This window comes from Kogia breviceps, chromosome 10 (genome assembly GCF_026419965.1).
Source record: "Kogia breviceps isolate mKogBre1 chromosome 10, mKogBre1 haplotype 1, whole genome shotgun sequence".
Classification (NCBI taxonomy): domain Eukaryota; kingdom Metazoa; phylum Chordata; class Mammalia; order Artiodactyla; family Physeteridae; genus Kogia; species Kogia breviceps.
The window spans coordinates 41,643,210-41,661,517 of NC_081319.1; the positions used below are offsets into that span (position 1 = coordinate 41,643,210).

Consider the following 18,308-nt stretch of genomic DNA (forward strand, 5'->3'; position numbering starts at 1 on the left):
TAAAAATCACAAAAGGAAAAAACAAGATGGCAGATTAGTAAGTAGATGCATTTAGTTTTGGTTTCCCATAGGGTGGTAAAGATACAGAGAAACAGGGTGGTCACAGTACCTCAGGAAAGAGCAGAAGTGTTTTCCCCACTGGCTATTTCTGAAGTGTTTCAGAAGCCTTAGAACCCCTTCCTTCTGTCACATCTAGACACAGGAAAAGGCATAAATCAGCCTTTGTTCTTCTAATCCCCACCTCTTTTCTGGGTGTGGATGCCTGCAAGTTACCCCTTAATTTTTCAGGTCTCTTTTTCTGATAAGCTGGGTGCAGACCTGAAAGAAAGATGTCACGCATGTTGGTTTAGGGAGAAGGTAGCCCTGGCCCCCAAGACTTTGAAGACAAGCACCTGGGGGCAGGTTCCATCAGTCACACTCAGAAGACATGCATGTGAGCTTATTTCTCCCTCCTGAGTAGGCGTCCAAAGATGATGAGTCACATTCAGATACTCAGCTGTCTCATGACATTAATGAAAAATACCACTTATTGGCAAATTAAAAGTTTTTCAATTAGATTAAGAAAATTTCTATACAGTTACCTCTAATCTGTTTCTCCATCCCTAATTTTGAATGCTGAAATATTATGAAATAAATTAGAAATTTATGTTAAACATGAAACTGAAAGAACCATTTATCAACATTTATCTTTGGGTCATATAACTTTCCTCTTGTGAAAAACCTTCTTGTATTTTATTCATTTCTTTATAATTGTATTATAGTGCTATTATATAAAAATGCAAGAACAATTTAGAGAAAATAAGTATTAATCTTTCGATCTATGTGGCCAGCAATAAAATAATTTGATTTTCAAAGTTAACTTTAGTAATGATAGATTTTGATTCCATTCATTTATTTCTAAATAATTATCGTAATTCTATCCTTCACATATTCATAGTAGGTTGAACTAAATGATATTGCCAATATTCAGCTGGTTTTGACCTACGAAAATGGTGATTTCTTAATAGTTCAACCTATGCTGGACATATGCTTTGAATTTTTTGAAGTTTGTTTCTTTTTTCTTCATCATGTTGTCTTCTTTCTTTTTCCTCCTTCCCCATAAGACTAATGTCTGAGTTAGAGAGTTCATCACTCTAAGGAAAAAAAGTAGATTTAGTGAGTCTACATGGGCATCCAACCTGATATGATTCAAGAATGATGAGGAAGTGAAGCCCTTTGCTGTTTCTCACACTTTAGTGCACATAAGAATCAGCTGCAGGCCTCACTCTCAGAGTTTTTGAGTCATCAGGTCTGGGTGGGGCCTGAGAAAGTACATTTCTAACAAGTTCCCAGGTGATACTGATGCCTTGAGTCTGAGAAACACACCTTGAGAACCATTGGTATAGACCATCCTTTGACAAAAATTGGCTGTGAAGAGAGAGAGAGAGAGTGAGGAGTAACGAGTTGGAAGAGTAAGAATGATAAAAGGGTTATTAATAAGATGGTGCTTCATTTAGGAATAGCCTAAACTTCTCTTGTAAACCGTATTCCCTTCCACCTGGCATCCCCAGTCCCAAATCCTTAACCATCTATTTCTGTTTTGTCAACTTTTATTATTTTAGGATCATACAGTTTCCAAGATGTTGATGTAGCTGTGTGAGTTGGTTGGAAAGATTGCAAAAGAATGAGAGTTAAAAATAATGTATTCTTCTTAGATCTAAATATCTCTAACGCCAGACTATACATTTGCGGTGGTTGACTTAGTGATAATAAATGCATTTATCTCTAAACTTGAAGTATGAAGTGGCAATAATTTGTGTTTTGACATAGTTACACTTCATAATAAAATGGGGAATGGTTGAGTATATATTTTCTTTTTGTTACAGAATCTGTTCCCAGCTATGCCACCAAAGTATCTTTCAGCCTTCAGCTTTGAGGCCATCCATCAGAAGACTACAGAATTTTCCTGACTTGTGGAGCTGTAAATCTTCCTGTTGTGGGTCATGTCATAGAGGAATAATGGCTTGTGCTTAAAGGCAAAGTCTAGAAACCACGGTCATAGTTGTTAGGAAAGATGATTTTCAAATTTCAAATATGTGAGTACCTCTCTCTGTGGACTGGAGAATTGATAAATGGGTTTATATATTGATATTTAAAGGTTCATTTGCATACAGTTGTTTCCAAATAATACACATTTAATATTTTAGAAAATGTGTTATTTTAAAAAAATTATCACTTAAAGACCAAATTTTGAAGTTAATTGCATTGTTTTCAGGAATCTGGAGGTAAAGGGATGATGAGAAGAGTATTTATACTGGACTAGTCAGATGAGACTTTATTTTATTTTGTTATTTAGAAAGAGTTTTAATGCATTATTTCTTTTACTGAGGACAGTTTTCCTTGGGTTTATACAAATGGCTATTTTCATGTTTTAAGTTATATTTTACAAGTGTAGGCTTTCAGGAAAGACTTTAGGTATAATCTGGACCTTGAGGGCAGAAAGAAGGGCTGGATTGTCTGCCCAGGCCTGGGGTTTAGATGGTGTGCTGGTGGCCCTAGAGGAGCAAGTGTGGGCCTGGCTGGTCCTGGGAAGCCTTGCATGCCTGCATGGATGGTCAGCCTGCCTTGAGTGGGCCCCTTGGGGGTCCTGGGGTGCCTGCCAGAGCACAGAGCAGAGGCCTTGCTTCCAGGGACCTGTCCTCCAAGGTGGCCATGTAAGTAGTGGGAATGACTAGTCCACACTGATGAGGAGTCCCTAGCAAGGCTTCCCTGCAGATACTACAGGAGAACTCTGCCTGTGGCCGAGATGCTGCGGTCCAGAGGGAGCTCAGGAGACTGGGTTTACATTGGCAAAGAAGGTATTCATTACAGGGCTTTGAACTTCGATATCACATTGTAGGATTTGGAGAAATTGTACAAATATCTATTTTTATTCTGTTATCTTGGGCTAAAATAAACAGGATTGTGAATGTGTTGAAGCTAAGTTTAAACAAGTAGCTTTTGTGACTAAGATGGAAAAAATGCATATCTTCACATATATTTATATATGAATCGACTCCTATATGGTCTAGCCCAGTGGTGTCCAGTAGTACTTTATGCAGTGAAGGAAATGTTCTGCATCTGTGCTGTCTAATTTAGTAACCACCAGATGCATGTGCTTCTTGAGCTCTTGAACAGTGTCTGGTGTGACTGAAGAGCTAAATTTTTAATTACATTTAAATTTAAATAGCCAAATGTAGCTACCATATCGTACAACACGATCGAGCCATTTGGGTTTTTCCGAAGTTAATCTGGGCTACAAATGAAGAGGGATTTTAATTTTCTTATCTGAAGAACCAGTCTACACCCAGAGGGGTTAATACTGACACCCAACATTTTGTCTTAATAGGTTTAATCATAACTCTAAATATTTTATCCTCAACAGACATAAAGCAGGCAGAACAGTCTAAAGCCACATACTAATGCTTCAGTAGAGTACTGCTTCAACTTAAAGACAAACTCTGAGAAGTAGGTTAAGAGATGGAAAGAGTAGGAAAATGAGAAATCACTTTAACTGAACCTCAAACAATTGTATTTTTCTTTATAACACTTTACAAATATAATGCAAATTTATTAGTTGTACTACGTGAATGATTTTGGAATTTTATTTCATGCTACAGTATATGTTACATACAGCCAAATGGAAAATATATCTGAAAAGGGGGGAAATGAGGGCTTTTGCATAAATTGACTGTCCATAACTCATGTAAAATTTATTTCAGTAAAACCAGTCTTTTGTGCAAAAACCTTATCTCGATGTTACATAAAAATAACTGAAAAAGTACTACATTGATATATAATTATTTCATGTTATATAACATCCCCAAAGAAATATATTTTTTAAATATGAGGCTTGTAGAAATACTATTTACTTTATTCATATTAATGTAAAAATGCAGAAAGATTCTAAAGTAGAATAAGCATCTTAGTGGAAATAATAGAAATTTGAACATTTTGCATGATGCATATGGACTGATTCATAATTTGGAAAAGTAATTTGCATAGTAGAATATGTGTATGAACATTAAAGCAATATGAATGAAAGAAAATATAATTCTTAGGAGAAAAATGTTCTGGTTCCAAAAGCTTATTATTATACCCATTTTTCATATGCTGGAAGTTAAGGGGCAAAGACACTTAGGTGAAATCATTGAGTAGAGCATTTTAATTAATAGCAAGACTTACACCAGATTTCTTGACTCTAGCTTTCTAGAATGACCATTTGGCATGCTTGCCAAACACCAGTTTAGGGTAACTCATGATGATTGTGAGCAGTAGTCTCCAGAAATCAGTTACTGTCTTTCCCTTTCTGTCAATGACTGTCTTTCCCTTTCTGAGTGGGAAGGAAACTTAGAGATTTTTAGTTTTCTTTTTTTTTTTTTATTGGAGTATAGTCAATTTACAATGTTGTTTTAGTTTCAGGTGTACAGGAAAGTGATTCAGTTATACATATACATATATTCATTCTTTTTCAGATTCTTTACCCATATAGGTTATTACAGAATATTGAGTAGAGTTCCCTGTGCTATCTGGTCGGTCCTTGTTGGTTATCTATTTTATAGTGTGTGTATGTTAATCTCAAGATCCTAATTTATCCCTTCCCACAACGTTTCCCCATTGGTAACCATAAGTTTTTTTTTTTTTTTTTTTTTTTTGCGGTATGCGGGCCTCTCACTGTTGTGGCCTCTCCCGCTCCGGACGCGCAGGCCTAGCGGCCATGGCTCACGGGCTTAGTTGCTCCGCGGCATGTGGGATCTTCCCGGACCAGGGCACGAACCCGTGTCTCCTGCATCGGCAGGCGGATTCTCAACCACTGCGCCACCAGGGAAGCCCCATAAGTTTGTTTTTGAAATCTGTGAGTTTCTGTTTTGTAAATAAGTTCATTTGTATCATTTTTAAAAATTAGATTCCACATATGAGTGATATCATATGATATTTGTCTTTCTGTCTGACTTACTACTCTTAGTATGATCATCTCTAGGTCCATGCATGTTGCTGCAAATGGCATTATTTCATTCTTTTTTATGACTGAATAATATTCCATTGTATATATGTACCACTTCTTTATCCATTCCTCTGTCAATGGACATTTAGGTTGCTTCCATGTCTTGGCTATTGCAAATAGTGCTACAATGAACATTGGGGTGCATGTATCTTTTTGAAGTATGGTTTACTCCAGATATATGCCCAAGAGTGGGATTGCTGGGTCATATGATAGTTCTATTTTTAGTTTTTCATACCTCCATACTATTCTCCATAGTGGTTGTACCAATTTACATTCTCCCCAACAGTGTAGGATGGTTCCCTTTTCTCCATGCCCTCTCTAGCATTTATTGTTTGTAGACTTTTTGATGATGGCCGTTCTGACCGGTGTGAGGTGATACCTCATTGTAGTTTTGATTTGTATTTCTCTAATAATTAGTGATGTTGAGTATCTTTTCATGTGCTTTTGGTCATCTGTATGTTTTCTTAGTTATTGTTCTGTGGTGTATGTAGGTTTAAATGCTTATTTTATGGTATGTATATTGAATTTGTTTCTAAAAATTAGGAAATTAAATCTAAGCTTTAAAACTTGAAATGATGCCGAACTGCAGTATTAATAGGCAGCTCAAATATCTCTGCTTAGAGTCTCCACCTGTTTCATCAGAATGAAAAATTGAGATGCTTATGTCATTTTATTGCAGCGTAATATAAATTATAGGTGAAGCAAATTATAGTTGAGCACTGGGCCTTACCACCACTCATAATTCTTAGGAAAGAAAGCAGCTAAACACTGGTAATAGGACCAAAGAAGACATGATGTTAAATAGATGAACTTGCCTTGATTGTAAAATTCACCAGGGAGACAAAGAGGACCCAAGGCAGAGCTTGCACCAGTAGAGCTGTGGCTTTGAGGGAAGGATGGACACTGGGGTTAGGACTTCAGTCTTTAGTAATCAGCTGCTACACTACAGTCTAATTTCAGTTGTGACTGGTCAACCCCAGGTAGCTCCTGTAACCCCAGGTACGAGCAATGAAGTGGTCCAAAACAAGATCTGGTTCTCACTTTTTTTTTTTTTAATTCCATCACTGATTTTTAAAAAAAATTATTTATTTGTTTATTTATTTAACTGCACTAGTTGCAGCAGTGCAGGTCTTAGTTGCAGCACGCAGGATCTTCAGTCTTCGTTGCGGCATGTGGGATCTTTAGTTGCAGTGTGTGAACTCTTGGTTGAGGCATGTGGGATCTAGTTCCCTAACCAGGGGTCACACCTGGGCCGCCTGCATTGGGAGTGCAGAGCCTTAGCCACTGGACCACTGGGGAAGTCCCTGGTTCTCACTTAGGACATGTTTATTTTTTTGACTCTCTGAACATATTTTGTAACGTCCTGAAGGGGCCGATAGTCAACATTGGAACTCAGGGAGCCAGGACTGCAAGGCCATCTCTTTCACAAATGCACTGTATAATCCTGGGAAAAATCACTTCACTTTGGGTGAGCCTCATTTTCCCCACCTGCAAAAAATAGAGTTGGAGAAGACAGTTTCTAAGGCTGATCCCCACTTTAATATTTTATCATTTGCTTTCTACTAAGAACCCCTTTTTATATTAATGACCCAGCATGCCTTCCCCACCTCACTGGTCACTCAGCTTCCAGCTATTTATGGGCTGCTGGGGCACCCTCTTTGCTCTTAGATGTTTGTTTCTTAGGCATGTGTTTGTTCTGTCTTGTCCCACTATTACATTTTAAGTTCCTGGAGTTTGCCTAATACAGATACGTAGACTGTGCTCAAACATTTGAACATGAATAGCAAGTCTGTGAAGAATGTAGCTACACAGTTCTGTTGTGTTGCCAGTAGTTATCTCTGTGCTGAGTTGTATAAATATTATTTCAGATATTGCCTTGAAAGTGTAAACTTACATCATAAAAATTTGCATTTTCTAGAAATGCAAATCGAAGGCACTATGAGATATCACCTTACACCGTGTACATTGATATGACTATTATATTTTAAAAAACAGGAAATAAGGGCTTCCCTGGTGGCGCAGTGGTTGAGAGTCCACCTGCCAATGCAGGGGACACGGGTTCGTGCCCCGGTCTGGGAAGATCCCACGTGCCGCGGAGCGGCTGGGCCCGTGAGCCGTGGCCGCTGAGCCTGCGCGTCCGGAGCCTGTGCTCCGCAATGGGAGAGGCCGCAGCAGTGAGAGGCCCGCGTACCGCAAAAAATAAAAAATAAATAAAAATAAAATTCTTTAAAAAAAAAAAAAAAAAAAAAAAAACAGGAAATAAGTGTTGGTTAGAATGTGAGGAAATTGGAATCCTCATGGTGGGACTGTAAAACGGTGCAGCTGCTGTAGAAAACGTTATGGCAGTTCCTCAAAAAATTAAAGTAGAATTACCATATGATCTTGCAATTCCACTTCTGAGTATATAGCCAAAAAAGTTGCAAGCAGAGTCTCAAAGAGATAATTGTACACCCATGTTCACAGCAGCACTACTCACAATAGCCAAAAGGTGGAAGCAACCCAAGCGTCTATCAATGGATGACTGGATGTGGTACATACATACAGTGGAATATTATTCAGTCCCCAAAAGGAAGGAAATCCTGTCACGTGCTACAACATGGATGAACCTTGAGGACATTATACTAAGTGAAATAAGCCAGTTAACCAGAAGACAAACACTATATAATTCTACATGTATGAGGTATCTAAAGTAGGCAGGTTCATACAAACAGGAAGAAGAATGATAGTTAGTAGGGCCTAGGGGGAGGGAGAAAAGGGGAGTTGTTGTTTAATGGCTACAGAGTTTCAGTTTTGCAAAATGAAAAAGTTCTAGAGACTGTCCCAGCAGGAGCAGCCTGCAGGCTAGGGCTCAGCCAGACCAACCCTGTGCTTTCAGGAACCACTGTCATTGATGAGAGAGGCAGGCAGATGAGAAGGAGACAAGGGCGAGTGAAAAGGAGCATTTGTTGTAAATGACAACTGCTTTCATTTTAGCTACATATACAGAAGGATTCCTATTTCTAGATAAAAAAGATGTGAGAATGAGTCTTAAAATTATTCTCATTAATCAGAACAGAAAACTTGTGTAGAAAGCAACTTGGTCTCAGAATCCTGGAGAGAATCCATGGACAGACTTCCACCCTTGGTCCTTCAGAACAGGGTCCCCCTGTAATGACGTTTTTGATTTTGCAACCCTGTCAATGAGAAACTGAACACCCACTCCAAATGGGTGTGTATTTATTCATCATGTCACTATACCATTCTACTAATATAGTAACATACATGATAAAACATGTGACAAGAAATAGTTAAGTACAAACAAAAATTAAATGGAGTTGTAAGGATATCTCCCCACCTTGGCGGATGGTCTTGCCTCAGCACTCAGCTGTGTGTAGCTCCTCGGTGGAGACCACTGCTCTAGAACCCGGCTTTTCAGACTAATGCTTTGGATGGCAAATGTCTCCACAGATTGACATCAGGAGGTCTGTGCAAAATCGTCTGGGGAGAGGGCCCCCGGGTTACCTAAGATTTCCAAACAGTTCTGTGAGCCATAAACTCCTCAGTCTCAGTTCTCTAGAGAATGAATGAAATTGCAACGTTCTTTTCTTTTTAAATTGAGGTGAAATTTACATTAAATTAACCATCTTAAAGTGAACAAATAAATGGCATTTGGTGCATTCACAGTCTTGTGCAACCATCACCTCTAAAATATTTTCATCCCCCCCAAAAAAACCCCCATACAGATTAAATAGTTGCTCCCGACTTCCCCTGTCCCCCAAGTCCCTTGTTTGGCAGCCACAAATCTACTTGCCATCTCTAGACTTACCTATTCTGAATATTTTGCATCAGTGGGATTATACGATAGATGACTGCGTGTCTGATTTTTTTAACTCAGCATCATGTTTTCCAGGCTCAGATAGTGGTTTTTACCACAATTACAATGATGATTATTAGGATGAGACAGCAGCAGCTCATGCCTGAGCTCCTGGTATGCCGGGCTATGTGGGAATAGAAAGTGCAATTGTTGAAGGAGTTCTGGTCTCTTCTCTCTGCCTGGAAGTTGATGTTTGCTCTCGGGCTCCAGAAAATGGGGAGTCTCTCAGCTTGTGTGGTCTCAGGGAACGACTGTCTGGGTAATACCTTCTTTTTCTTCACTGCATCCCCTCTGGTGATACTCCTCGTGGAAGAAGGTATTTCGGTGGTGGTGATCCCGAGGATGGGTGAGCTTACTGTGGGAGGTAATGGGGATATTGGTGACCGCATGGCCAGACCTAACTCACTCTGCACACAAAAGCCCTGCAGACATGCCTCGCAATTGTCACTGTCATGTGGCCCTTCAAGAGAGATTTCCTTGATCATAGGAATCTTCACCAACGTAAATCCTTCTCTATAGCATTTCTTCAGAATTTGCAATACCAGGTTGTTCAGGATCCTTGAGATGTTCTTTTCTGTGAACTCGGGAATCTCAAACGAAGGCTGGGAGCACTTCTGACATCTCTGGGCAAAGACCCTCATCTTCACCTGGCCCCTGGATTCCCCCTCGCTCCAGTGCATGTGGAAAAGGACCTGAACTTGGGCAGAGGCCCAATTTCGAGAGCATGAAGAACACTGGAACCTGTGGAGAAAGAAGACAAGACCCTCAGCCTGGCTCAGTATGGCCCCATTGTGGGCTGTGCCGGAGGGACACACAGAAACATGATTTGATCCGGGTCATGGATTAGTGGGGAAGAAATCCCGAGCCCCTTGTCCCTATCTCCATTGTGCCACCAACATGCTCTGTGACCCACAGGTGTGTCTGCCATGAAAACAGCAAATCACAAGCCGTCAGAGCTGGAAGGAGTCTTGGGCAAATTCGAAGTCCGGCGTGATCATTTTAGAGATGAGGCACACGCTGGGAACTTGTCACGCCCAGAGACCCAGTGAGTGGAAGAGGCAGGACTGGAACTGCAGTCTCTTGACCCCAGATCAAGGCTTCTTCAAATGTAGATTTAAGTGGGTCAAAGGCTACAAGTGCAACAGCCCCAAGAACCCTGAACTGAAATCCAAAAATAGATACAAGTGGGTGTGGATAAGTGCTATAGTCTGAATGTTTGTGTCCCCCCACAAATTCCCATGTTGGGATCCTAACGTTGAAGATGATGGTGTTAGAAAGTGGAGCCTTGGGGAGGTGATTAGGTTGTGAGGGTGGAGCCCTTGGGAATGGGATTAGCCCCCTTATAATAGCGACCCCACAGAGCGCCCTATGAGAAGCCTGTGGCTCAGAAGAGCAGCTGGCACCTTGATCCTGGACTTCCAGCCTCCAGAATTGGGAGAAATGAGCTGAGACTCTGCTCCCGTGCTCTTGGCCTGGGAAAACCACGCGCCACCAGGAGAAGAGAGCTCTGCTTCCTCTGCCCGGACCCTCTCCTCGTGAGGGGTCGGTGGGCAGGCAATGAGCACGGCCCCAGTCCCAGGATAGAGTCCCAGCCTCCCACCCCCAATCCTTGGGGCTCTGCTTTCCCAACTGGAAAAGAGAGGGTGCGACTTTGGATGACTTCTGAGGGTCCTTATTTTTTTATTTTTATTTTTTTCGGTACATGGGCCTCTCACTGCTGTGGCCTCTCCCGTCGCGGAGCACAGGCTCCGGACGCGCAGGCTCAGCGGCCATGGCTCACGGGCCCAGCTGCTCCGCGGCATGTGGGATCTTCCCGCACCGGGGCACGAACCCACGTCCCCTGCATTGGCAGGCGGACTCTCAACCACTGCACCACCAGGGAAGCCTGGAAAAATTTTTTAATGAAGCCAAAACATCTTGAATCAAGGGCACCTTGCTTCCTGTAATCTTCAATTTACAAGCATGAGTAGAACAAGACAAGGAACGAGTGTGCACCGTAAGAGATAAGCAAGAATTTTCTGGAATATTGCTATTGCATTCCCTACTCACCTAGCAAAGGCCCACTGCTGGTATTGTGTCCACCCTGGCTTCAGGATGTTAGGAAGAAGGCTTTTGTCTAGTTTCAGTTCCCATGTGTGCCGTGGTTTCACCTCCTGGATTAATTCCTGGAACACCTGCTTCCATACCTCCATGTCCTGACGCATCGCCGCTGTCCCCGTGAGCTGGGTGCGACAGTGTCTCCCGGGCTCTGACGGATCTGGAGCAGGACATGAGGTTTCCCACTTTAGAGAGCAAGGGTTCAGACCCACTCTCCCTTTATGTCCCTGGACTGGGCTCGTGGACCAGGTCTTTGCCCCAAGGACAAAGGTCAGTTGATGCTGGCTCCAAGTTCCGAGAACAGCCCTAGGCTCCACAGGGAATTTTGAAAGACACGGAATGCATGGCTTCATCCAGCAAAATATTACCAAAGGAGGGCCCCGGACTCCGTGTCAGGAGGGGTAGATCTCAGCCTGGCTCTGCTATTCGCCCACCTTCAACTGGGAACACACCTTTTTACCTCTGAAGCCCTATAGATGGTGGAGACAGGCTGCAGTTTCCCTTTCTAGAAGTAACTTGAAAATCCTCATCCATTGGGCTGCTGTGCTCACGATCTGGGAGGAGAGTCGCAAAGAAGGACACGGCCATCCTGGGACCTTGCTCAAATTCCTGCATCCCTGCATCCTCGCTCTTGCTCTTTACTCCCTTGCTTGCGCCAAGTCTCTGTGGGACCGTGTTTCACAGACACTAAGCTGCCCGAGGCAACTCCCAAGCCCACGCTTCCACCCACTGGAGACCATGCCCCGGAGATGAAGCTACAAAGTCCCCACGTGGGTGGGAGGTCATGGCCACACCCCGAGGTGCTTCATCATCTCCTACTTCCTGCAGGAGAGGCTAGGGAAGGAGAGAGGAGCGGGGCTGATGCCGGGGTGGGTGCTAAAGCAGGAGACACTACCTCTCACGAGGAAAGCCCTGCCCTCAGCAAGTCCTCCAGGCTGACAGCTCCTACCTCAGGTCAGGCCCGCAGAACAGCCTCCGTCCTGGCCTGCCAGCGCCTCCAGGGCTGCTTGAGCCACTTTCCACACTGCAGCTGCGGGTCTTTCCAGAGGTGGAAACCCCCACCTACATGGGGCTGTAGCATGGCATTCAGAGCCCTCACAGGCCAGCCCTGCCTTTCTACCAGCCTTAGCCATGCCAGGCTAATGCTCCCCCAAGAACATATCCGCGCCTCCACCCTAAACCCCAGCCCCGCACTCCGGGACATCCTCTGAACACTCCTGCCCTCCCTGCCCTCCTGCCTTGTAACGCAGATCCACCCCACCCAGAGCACCCACCTTCCCTCCCTCCTACGGCTCCTGCTCACCTTCAGGTTGTAAGGCCCGCTCAGAACATGTTCCACTGTCCACTCCCTGGTCCTGCCTGGTGTTAACTAAAGAAATTCCTGTGCCCACCTCCTAACTGCTGCTGGAGAAAGAGATCTCCTGAAGGGGAGAATGGCCTCCTCCTTTTCCCTTGCAGTTGAACAAATGCAGATACTCTTCTGCAGCGTAAAGCTCATTCGGATAACAAGGTGGTGACCAGAGAATAGTTAAACAAAGGATCGGTCTGACTTTGTAGCTGGTGTGAAATATTGTGTGAAAATGTCATATCCTGTTCTGTTTCATTAAAACCACCTTTGAAAAATAATTGTGTAAGGAGATCTTGAAAGATACCCAGATAGTGTTTCTGGGTCACGTAAAGATTACCTTTAGCCGCTTGCTCTGGTGAGAATATTCTAATTTGAAAACCCTGTGTGCTTAAATGATATAAATATTTGAACACAAGTATTAGAGTGTGAGAGTGTCTGTCGCAATTAAATTAACGTAGGCCGAATGTCTTCTCTCTAACTACCAGGAGTAACATCACTTACCCGTTTTTCCAGAGAATTCTGGGTTTCTGGGGTAGGGGTGGGGTATGCCAAGGCCTGGGAAAGCTCCGTGGGGCCGAAGAGAAGATAGCGGGATATTCATATTTGTGTCTCACAGGGACACTACTAGTCCCAGCCCCAGAAGTTCTCACTGAGTTGATCTGGGCATCAGCGTTTCTAAAAAGCTCCCCAAGTGCTTCTGATGCTTGGTTAGGGTTACAGTGGAGACCACACGAGGAAGCGGAAGGGAGGGGAGACCTGGAGAGATCCTGGTAGCAATCACACGAGAGGGAGACGGAGGTGTCCCTCCTTCCTGCAAAGTTTACAGAGCCTGCTTTTGGGGGAACCAGTCCTAGGGCTGCCTGGTGGCATCCACCCGCTGGGTCAGGCACTGGCAGTCTGAGCAGTGGGCTGTAGAAGGAAAAGGAAGGGACAGAAGCGGGAGGGAGGGAGGCAGTAGGGGTGGGTGGGGAGGAAAAGGAAGGGGGGAGGGGGAGGGGCTGTCCATGGCAGCATTTGGCAACCTCACAGGCACCTCTTCACCGCCCTCTGCTGCTGCACCAGACTTCAGCTCCTTCAACAGCAGGCCCACCCTGGGCCATCTGAGTCTGCCCTCCTCACCCTCCAGTTTTGTTTTCTCTGTATTACTTGGCTCAGTCACAAATTAACCAGATTTGGGGAGCCCGCTTAATCAATTTCTCCCTTTCAAATTCTTTTTCTGTACTCCTCCCACGTACTCTCAACCTCAGGGCAGATTAGGAGAAGATTTGGGAAGAGCATGAGGGTACAGGGGAGAGTCTGGACTGGAAGTCGGGGTCTTTGGTCTGTGTGGCAGTGAACAAGTGGCTTCAGGCTTTTGGAGGATGAAATGTGCCTTTTATGTGGAAGGATTCTAGGTGTGCCTGGTACAGAAAAGAGCCCTTAGATGCTGGTCTCTTTTTTTTTTTTTTTTTTTTGCGGTACGCGGGCCTCTCACTGTTGTGGCCTCTCCCGTTGCGGAGCACAGGCTCTAGACGCGCAGGCTCAGTAGCCATGGCTTACCGGCCCAGCCGCTCCGCGGCATGTGGGATCTTCCCAGACCAGGGCACGAACCCGCGTCCTCTGCATCGGCAGGCGGATTCTCAACTGCTGCGCCACCAGGGAAGCCCAGATGCTGGTCTCTTATGTGGAGAGCTTGACAAACACAATTTCCAGGACCTCATTTGGAGCACCCTCAACTCTCACAGGGACCCATCCACTCTGGAAACGGAAATTGATGTGTATAAATAGGAGTTTGCATCACTGCCTCTTATCTGGCCAGGACACAGCAGGGTTCTGTCCCTTCTTCATGGGGAATGGCTGTGGCTGGTCCCTCTGGACATTCATCTCAGCTTCTAAGCCAGGGGCCATTCTCTTTCAAACAAGGTCAAGACCCAGCCTAGACACTCGCTGACACTCTTTCTGAACCCTGGGCTGGGCCCTGGGTCAGCTGCTCTGAGGAGGCCATCTCTGAAAGCTTGGGACATGCACAGAGTGGGAAAAATTTGAGTTACCCAATGCACATGCTCCCAGCTGAAAGGGAACAAGACAGCACTCTGCCTTCTTGAATCAGCTCTCATGCTGTAAACAGGTGTCCTTTTCATGGTCTACTTGTGCCATGTTTTTCGAATTTTTGTGCTTTTTTTGGTGATTCTGTTGTTTAAAGTGGCCCAAAGTGTAGTGCTGAAGTAGTGTCTTGAGTTCCTAAGAGCACAAAGGCTGTGCTGTGCCCTATGGAGAAAACATGTGTGCTAGATGATCTTTATTCAGACGTGAGTCATAATGCTGACAACTTGATTTCAGATTTCCAGCCTCCAGGACTGTAAGATAATAAATTTTCATTGTTTTAAGCCACCCAGCTTGTGGTAGTAAGTGAAGAAACGAATACAGAAGGGTTTAAAGCCTCCTGACACTTCCCAGAAGTCCTGAGGGTTGGGGCCACCTGCCTGCTTTTCCAACAGGTGCAAGGAGCAGGAAGCAACTTCAGCATATAGTGCATTCCTTCTTTTCCCTACCTACTACCACTTCCCGTTATTTGTTGGAATAATGAGAAAAGATTCTCATTATTTGTTGGCCGGACAATTTTGATAGCCCCTTGATTCATATTCTTCCCCTAGTGTTCTCTCTGAAAAATCAGCCTTTACAGAGTTGCCAAAGAGCTCTTTTTAAAATCCAGATACCCGAGCCACAACTAGGGAGCCCGCCTGCCACTACTAAGACCCGGCGCAACCAAATTAAAATACATAAATACATAAATAAATAATCCATCCATCAGTCAAGCAATCCGGATGCCACACCCTGGCCGGACCGGCCTCCTCACTCCTCCATGAACGTGGTAAGCTGGAGCAGGGCTTGCTCAGTTACTTCCTCCATGTCTCCCCTCAAATGTCACCCCCGTAGGGAGGCCTTCCTCAATCCCTAGATATAGTAGCACCCTTCACCTCCCCTCCCACACTCTTCCCCTCTCACCATTCTATATTTACCTTTTTGGGGGTTTGTTTTTAAATCACGTCCTGACATAGCCTTAGTTTCTAGGAAACAACCAATTTGAAATAGGAGAGCAGGGAATTTTTATCCACCCAGACAGTGCCTGGGTGCTCAAGAATTACTTGAATGAATGTTAAATGAATTCTGTCCAAATTCCGTTGCTGCTCTGTAGAACAATCCCAGTCCGGGGCCTGGGGGTGGGGTGAGGGAGAAATGGGCATGGTCCTGCAATTGCTCCTGTCGGTTTTTCCAAGGCAACTGTCCACAGCTTGCCAATCTGTGGGATCATTTCCATTTTCTCTCTAATAATTTGCCTCTTTTTCTGTTGGGTCTTGCTGGGACATGTCATCATCCCTGATCTATCCATCCCCAAATAATGCCCTCTTTCAGAGTTCCAGCTTTAAGAGCATTTGGGTCAGGACGGGTCTCTTTTTCAAATCTGGCCACCTTAGCCTCTAGGATCTTATTCCCCAAGGAAATTTCTCTTTAAGTCAACTTTAATACAAATGTCTTCCATGGTTTTTCTTTCATTTTGCTCTGTCCCTGTCCTGTGCTGAGTTCAAGAAGAAGAAAAAGAAATAAAAAGCTTTGTAAACCAATTTAGTTCCTCCTTCAGACTGATAAAACCCTAACCAGTCTCCTAATCAGTAATTAATTCCTAAGAACAGAATTTTCCATCTTTGGGACTTTAATTTTTTTTATTTTTTTGCCGTACGCGGGCCTCTCACTGTTGTGGCCACTCCCGTTGCGGAGCACAGGCTCCGGACGTGCAGGCTCAGCGGCCATGGCTCACGGGCCCAGTCGCTCCGCGGCATGTGGGATCTTCCCAGACCGGGGCACGAACCCGTGCCCCCTGCATCGGCAGGTAGACTCTCAACCACAGCGCCACCAGGGAAGCCCGGGACTTTTTTTTTTTGCCCGGGACTTTTAAAAGTTCCATTTGAACTTCCGTTTTTATTATCATTCAACTGAGAATTTTTTACTTCTCATTAAGACAACTTGCTCTCTCTATTATAAAAGTTCTCATTACTGATTATCTGTTTATTGACTGAAATTCACCATCCCTGTGAGTTAAAATTCAGAGCCTGGGCCAGGGCTAACGTAATGAACAATCCAGAATGAATGTGAGACCAAGTGACTGGCCACATGAATGCCTTCCTAAGCACAGCAGTTGGGGCAGCTCAGTGGGACCTACTGACATCTGGATGAGATGTACAGGCCAGTGCAGTACTCAGGAGTGCTCTGAGGCCCGAGGTACCTGACTGCAGAGCTCCCAGCCTGCTCTGTCCGTGAAAATGGAGACCCCCATAGTGGGCAGGGACCCTCACTGCTCAGCCCCTTTGTCTTCTCTTGGAGCATCTTTCTTTGTGTTTTGAGTTTTAGTTTTTCATAATTCTGTTGTTAATAGTGCAAAAAAAAGTGAAAACTTAAATGACCATTTTTTAAAAATAAAAATTATTATTAAAATGTTTAACACAGCCCCCTGTTTCTGTTAAGGTAATTAAACAAGGAGTCCGTTAGACTAGGGTGGTTTTTCTGCCTTGGTAGTCTTTGTAAGCAAACTGAAACCTCAGCCAGAATCAATGCACTGGAATCCGAGAAAACAAAACCTAAGAACAACCTATCACAAAGAACCAACTAGGCTTTCCCAAATTAGGCAACCACATAAGCTATAGCCAATCAGATAGTCTCCTTGTTTAGCTTCTGTGTCTTTTCTAAAAAAGCCTCCCGCAGCCCCTCTTGGTGGAGCATAGCCAGCCAGCCAAACTTCACTTTGGTGCTGCCTGATTCCGGTTGATATATGCTCAAACTCTTGAAAATTTTAATGTGCCTCAGTTTATCTTTTAACATTTCTTTTCCCCAATAGTATGTACGTGAGATTTATCCATGTTGTGCCATGCCGCCATAATTTATTGATTCCTAATCGTGTATATTCCATTGAATGAAGATCGCAATGTATTTATCCACACCAATGTTTGCTTATTACAAATAATGGGACTCTGCATATTCTTAAGACATGTCTTCTTATACACCTTTATATGCCCTTTTTTTGGTGTATGGTCGGGCCATTCAAGATGGCTCTCTGTACCTCCCCTGGCCTACCAGTGTCTGCTTCACCTATGTCTTACACACGACTGACCTTCCCCAACTCCTGCCCCCGCCCCAGCTGGTGATTGTTCTTATCAAAGGGGCGGTGAGGGGCGTGCCCCTCTGCTGGTTTCCCTGGTAACTAATGAGCCCACCTGACATCAATTCCCCTGTAACTGGTAATCTTCCCTTCCCCGCCGGGAGCGAAGACTGCCACCATGTTCCTTTTCCCCTCCGTCCACCGCACACAGTGGGGTGTCGCTCCAGGACCTTGCTTCAGACGTGTAAGCTCCCCCATCCATTACACCACTGACGTCTCTGTTGCTGACTCCGGGCTCTTTCTTTGGTCTTAAAGTGGGGCAGGCACAGGCCTTGTAGGTCTGTGGGGTGCAGCCCAGCAGTTGGGTAGATAAGCCAGTTTTCTGAAAGTTCATGAGTGTTTCAATTGCTCTAATCCTCACCAACACTTGGAATTGTCCTGCCACCAGCCCAGGGGTAGGGCCACCAACCTGAGTCTGCATTTCTCATCCCACTGGTCTTGGTCCCAAGGTGTCATAATTGGGCTGCTTTATTACATTAGGACACATTCCTCTGGGGCCGAGGCTAACCTTCTCTCCCGGAGGGAGTGCTCCTAGGGCAGCAGAAGAGTCAATAAAAAACTAAAATAATCCAAGAGTAACTCTAAGGTATAAGGAATCTTAGGGCTGAGGGAGAATCCTTAAGGGGGGACAAACTTGGAAGGGGTTCGGGTCTCCTTGGAGAAGGTGCGGTCAGCCCAGGGATAGCAGAGACGTTCACTGGGGGCCATGGGGCCAGGAGGCCTTCTGAGTGCCTGAGCCATGTGGAGGCTTGCGCAGGGGCTGCAGCTCAATGTGTGACCCTGGGCTTGGAGAGGA

General features: G+C 44.5%; 3 protein-coding genes across 10 annotated transcripts in view; 2 read left to right on the forward strand and 1 right to left on the reverse strand.

The window, feature by feature from the left end:
- Positions 1-2,957, forward strand: part of LRRC2 (leucine rich repeat containing 2) — a 61,236-nt gene extending 58,279 nt beyond the window's left edge. For all 7 annotated transcript variants that reach the window (XM_067044501.1, XM_059076685.2, XM_067044503.1 and 4 more), the window contains one exon: positions 1,866-2,957. In XM_067044501.1, the coding sequence (XP_066900602.1) occupies positions 1,866-1,915 (50 nt within the window). In that variant the 3' untranslated portion in view covers positions 1,916-2,957. The remainder of the gene's footprint in view (positions 1-1,865) is intronic.
- A 1,119-nt stretch (positions 2,958-4,076) lies between these two features.
- Positions 4,077-18,308, forward strand: part of LTF (lactotransferrin) — a 60,239-nt gene continuing 46,007 nt past the window's right edge. For both annotated transcript variants that reach the window (XM_067044495.1, XM_059076680.2), the window contains exon 1: positions 4,077-4,873. The gene's annotated coding sequence lies outside the window, so the exon portion shown is untranslated. The remainder of the gene's footprint in view (positions 4,874-18,308) is intronic.
- RTP3 (receptor transporter protein 3) lies at positions 8,764-11,146 on the reverse strand. The gene is made up of 2 exons (XM_059076700.2): positions 10,926-11,146; positions 8,764-9,617 (listed from the first exon to the last, which is right to left on the reverse strand). Exons 1-2 carry the CDS (start codon positions 11,078-11,080, stop codon positions 8,915-8,917), a joined length of 858 nt encoding a protein of 285 aa, XP_058932683.1. The 5' UTR covers positions 11,081-11,146; the 3' UTR covers positions 8,764-8,914.